Genomic DNA, 4162 nt, shown 5'->3' on the forward strand with positions numbered 1-4162 from the left:
CCACCAATTTGGATCGCTTGTTGTTCCCTTGTCCCTGGATTTGTTACATTTCAAAATTTTTAAAAGCTTGTTAGTTGCATTAGGAATTCTTTCTTGGGTATATAAAATGGAACAGGAGTGGTTTGTCTTAAAATTTTGTATGTAAAAGCAGCCTATTAAATATTTTTTAATAAGTGGATGAATGTTAGTCATTCATTCTGTACTGACTGCATTTTAAAATGTTTTCTCTCCAGACTGTTTCACAGGATACCTTTAGTGGTTGCCAATCTGGGCATGTCTGAACAAGTGGGTTATAAAACTACCTCAGGTTCCTGTACATCCACTGGTTTTAGCCGAGCAGTAAAAACACACAGGTGAGTCTCCTTGTGTGTTTCCCCACAGAACTCTTGGAAATTAATTTTTTTGTACAAATAACGAATCAGAAGGAAAACTAAGTAACGATCACATTATTCTAGTAAACTAAACTTTTATTTCCCCCTTATTTCCTTCTAGTACTTGTCTATGAAGAAAATTTGAAAAGTGGAGAAGTTTGTTACTCATCCTATACATTTTAGCATGTCTATTCTAGATTAGAATAAATAGTGTCAAGATAATAATAGTTTTCTGTTAATATTCATTACAGCCATGCGCTACATATTAAATTTAAAAAATTAAAAATTCTCTTAGCCCAGACTTTCACTCATACTATAGGATGCTTAGTTAAAACCTTTTTGTGGCCATTTAGTAAAGGAATAATTTTATCCAAAATAGCAACACACTTACAAAGGATACCTACTACAGTATATGACACATCATGAAGATAAAGGACTGGGTTTTATTTATTTGTGTGTCCTTATAATTACTTAGCAGTGGACTATATATAGGACTTGAATGCCATGTTTCATTGGTTCTAAGATGCTTTAAAAAAAGAATATTAAAATTGGGTGTGCCTTATGAACCTTGCCTTCTTTAACATTTTTTTTGTTGTGGTGGCCTAGAAAATAAAAAAAATAAAAACCACTGCTATCAAGTCAATTCTGACTCATAACAACCCTGTAAAACAGAGTAGAACTCCTTAAAGTTTCTAGACTGTAAATCTTTATGGGAGTAGATAACTTGATCTTTCTCTTACAGAGTGGCTGGTGGGTTTGAACTGCTGACATTGCTGGTAACAGCAATCATACCTTAACCCACATCGCCCTCTAGGGCTTCTTGGTTTATAAAATAGCAATGGCTTTTACAATCAATGGTGATTAAAATTTGTTAATTAAAAAAAATTTTTTTTGATTCTTGTCGCAATTCCCAGAAAGGGAGGGGCCTTTTATTTCCCTCTGTCTCTCAGTCTTTATTTTTTACTTAAGCTCCATTTTTAGGCCTGGTAAGAGTACTTAGGAAGCTAAAAAGTATGCTTATATAAGACAAATTAAGTATGTTTAGAGTGAGTTTTTTTGTATGTAAGTAGGTTGACAAACAAATGGTCTCAATAAAGCCTGAGAAAATTTATTAACACTCCAATTGTAAGTTTTCCACTGTATCATTAAACTGAATTCTGTACATTTACATGAGGAAGTGTTATTTTTTTTATAGCTCTGAATTTTTTAAAGAAGATGGATCTTTAAAGGAAATACATAAGATAAATGAAATGTATGCTTCGTTTCAAGAGGAATTAAAGGTAGGTTAAGATAACAGATACTTAAAGAGCATTTTATAGAATTGACATCACATTGATCATTGTGGAATATTTTAGGGGTATCCTGACAATTTGGGTAGACTTACTGTATTACATCTCAGAACCAAACTCGATGCCGTCAAGTCAGTTCCAATTCATAGTGACCCAATAGAACAGGTAGAACTGCCCTTGTGGGCTTCCTGTAATTCTATAGGAATAGAAAGCTTCCTCTTTCTCTCTTGGAGTAACTTGTGGTTTCGAACAGCCAGCCATGAAGTTAGCAGCCCAACAAGTAACCCTTACACCACCAGGGCTCCTGTGTTACATCTACACCTCACTTTTTGCATTGATTAGACTCCAGAGACTAGGTTGTTATTTAAAAACAACAAAAATGGATTGTAATCCAAAAATGGATGATGACTATCTTACTTACATTACCTAACAGCCAGTTTACATTACATTAACTGCCTATCCACTGCCAAGTAGACACATAGCCTTAATCAACCCTGTATTGGTACTCTGTCTCACCCATCAGAATTCATTACTGTCAGGTGTATGTCAGTAATGTACTGAATTTTTACTATTGTCTTAAATGCTAACTGTCTAATAACAAGATTGTCAGTAAGTGTGAAGTAGGTGTAGTCAGTACTGCTGCAGTAACAAAACCCTCAAAACCACTGCTTGTGGTACAAAGCTTTGTTCTTAAGTTACATGTTGGCTGCAGCTCTGTTCCTGTTCCAGATCTTTAAGGGATCCAGGCTAAACCAACTGTGCTTTACCTAGCTAGCACATGTTAGTTCATACAAAAGGAAAAGAGCAAAAAAGTTGTGGAAATTCACACTTCGTTAAGCAAAGCAAGTCCTACAGCATTATACAGCCCTTTTACAGCATCACACCAGGAGCTCTGGTGGCCTAGTAGTTACAAGTTTGGCTGGAATCTGCAAGGTCAGCAGTTCAAAACCACTAGCCTCTCCAAGAAAGATGACTTTCTACTCCCAGAATGAAGGGCAGTTCTAGCCCTTCCTATGGGGTTGCTATGTGTCAAAATCAGCTGATAGCAGTGAGCTTATAGTATTACAGTATTAACTTCTATTTCATTGTGCCATTTTGGATTCTTTGCGAAGTAAACATCAAGATAAATTTAGATGTGTAAGAGATGGATTGGCCCAAGAAGGATGAAGTAGGCAGAGAGAATGCAAGTCTGACCTCTGATAGAAGAGGGTGGGAAAGATTGAGTAGGAAGAGTCTTGATCTGCCATACTATGAAAGTTTCAGGAGTCCTTGAAAGAAACTTAACTCTTTAAAGAAATTCCATGTCCTGCAAAAGTGGACTTCCATTAATGTGTACATGGTGCTAAGGCGCAGCCTGGAAGAAGCATGGGCTACACACAGACAGTGGTGGACCCAGAGGGTGCTGGGGCCATGAGTTGGCTGTAAGTCATCTGTGCTCTCCCAGCAAGAGACCTGAGGGCGTGTTTCTATAGTCAACGTAGGCATTCATATAAAGCATTTTAGGGGGCACAGTTCATTTTATAAATTTGTATGTTTTAATATGAATAGTACTTTAACGTAACCTTTTAACAGTAATACACTTTGCCTTACTCCTTACTAGTTTATTCTCCCTAATATACAAACATTTGACTCATAAAAACCCTGTAAGAGTAGAAATGCTCTTGGGGTTCTAAGACTAAGTATTTATGGGAACAGATAGCCTCTCTCTTGTGGAACTGTAGAACAACTTGTGGGTTTGAACTGCCAACCTTGAGGTTAGCAACCCAATGATTAACACACTGCACCACCAGGGCATATTTTTCTTTGAGCTAATGAACCCCACTATTCATCAGTGCTGACTGCAGTCGTAACCTAAGGAGTACCTAATTATTTTAGTGTTCATTGTCATAGGGTCATATTCATTTGTATCATGAGTTATTTGATATATCGAAGCATTTTTCGTGTTGCTATTTGGTTGTTAGGTGCTGTTGAGTTGGTTACCATGCATATGATCTTATGTACAACTGAACAAAACACTGCCTGGTCCTGGACCGTCCTCACAATGACTATGTTCTCACCTATTATTGCAGTCACTGTCAATTCATCTTGTTTAGGGACTTTTTTGCTAGCCTTTTACATTATTTGGCATCGTGTTGTTCTTCAGGGACTGGCCCCTCACAATAATAAGTGGAAAGTTAGCCTTGTGCTCACTTTTAAGGAATATTCTGGCTGTACTTCTTCTAAGACAGATTTATTTATTCCTTTGGCAGTCCATGGCACATCTAATAGTCTTCAGAAATACAATTCAAGAATATCAGTTCTTCTTTGGCCATTTGTATTCATCATCCAGCTATTGTATACATGAAGCGATTGAAAATATGCTTAGAACTCTGCTGCATCTTAGTCCTCAAAGTGGCGGCTTTGCTCTTTAACACACTTTTAAAGCTAAATAATTTGTCTGGTTCATCCTGTCAGCTGCTTCCAGAAAGATGAAGTAGTATGCTTCCCATAAGGAATTTTTTT

At 36.8% G+C, this 4162-nt stretch overlaps 1 protein-coding gene across 5 annotated transcripts in view; it reads left to right on the forward strand.

Annotated features, from left to right (window-relative positions):
* ABRAXAS1 (abraxas 1, BRCA1 A complex subunit) overlaps positions 1-4162 on the forward strand; it is a 23039-nt gene that overhangs the window by 13896 nt on the left and 4981 nt on the right. For all 5 annotated transcript variants that reach the window (XM_004703242.2, XM_045284150.1, XM_045284148.1 and 2 more), the window contains 2 exons: positions 234-353; positions 1567-1651. In XM_004703242.2, coding sequence (XP_004703299.1) covers positions 234-353; positions 1567-1651 — 205 coding nt within the window. The remainder of the gene's footprint in view (positions 1-233; positions 354-1566; positions 1652-4162) is intronic.

This window comes from Echinops telfairi, unplaced genomic scaffold (assembly GCF_000313985.2).
Source record: "Echinops telfairi isolate 266 unplaced genomic scaffold, ASM31398v2 ScPeMD7_7468;HRSCAF=8506_0, whole genome shotgun sequence".
NCBI lineage: Eukaryota > Metazoa > Chordata > Mammalia > Afrosoricida > Tenrecidae > Echinops > Echinops telfairi.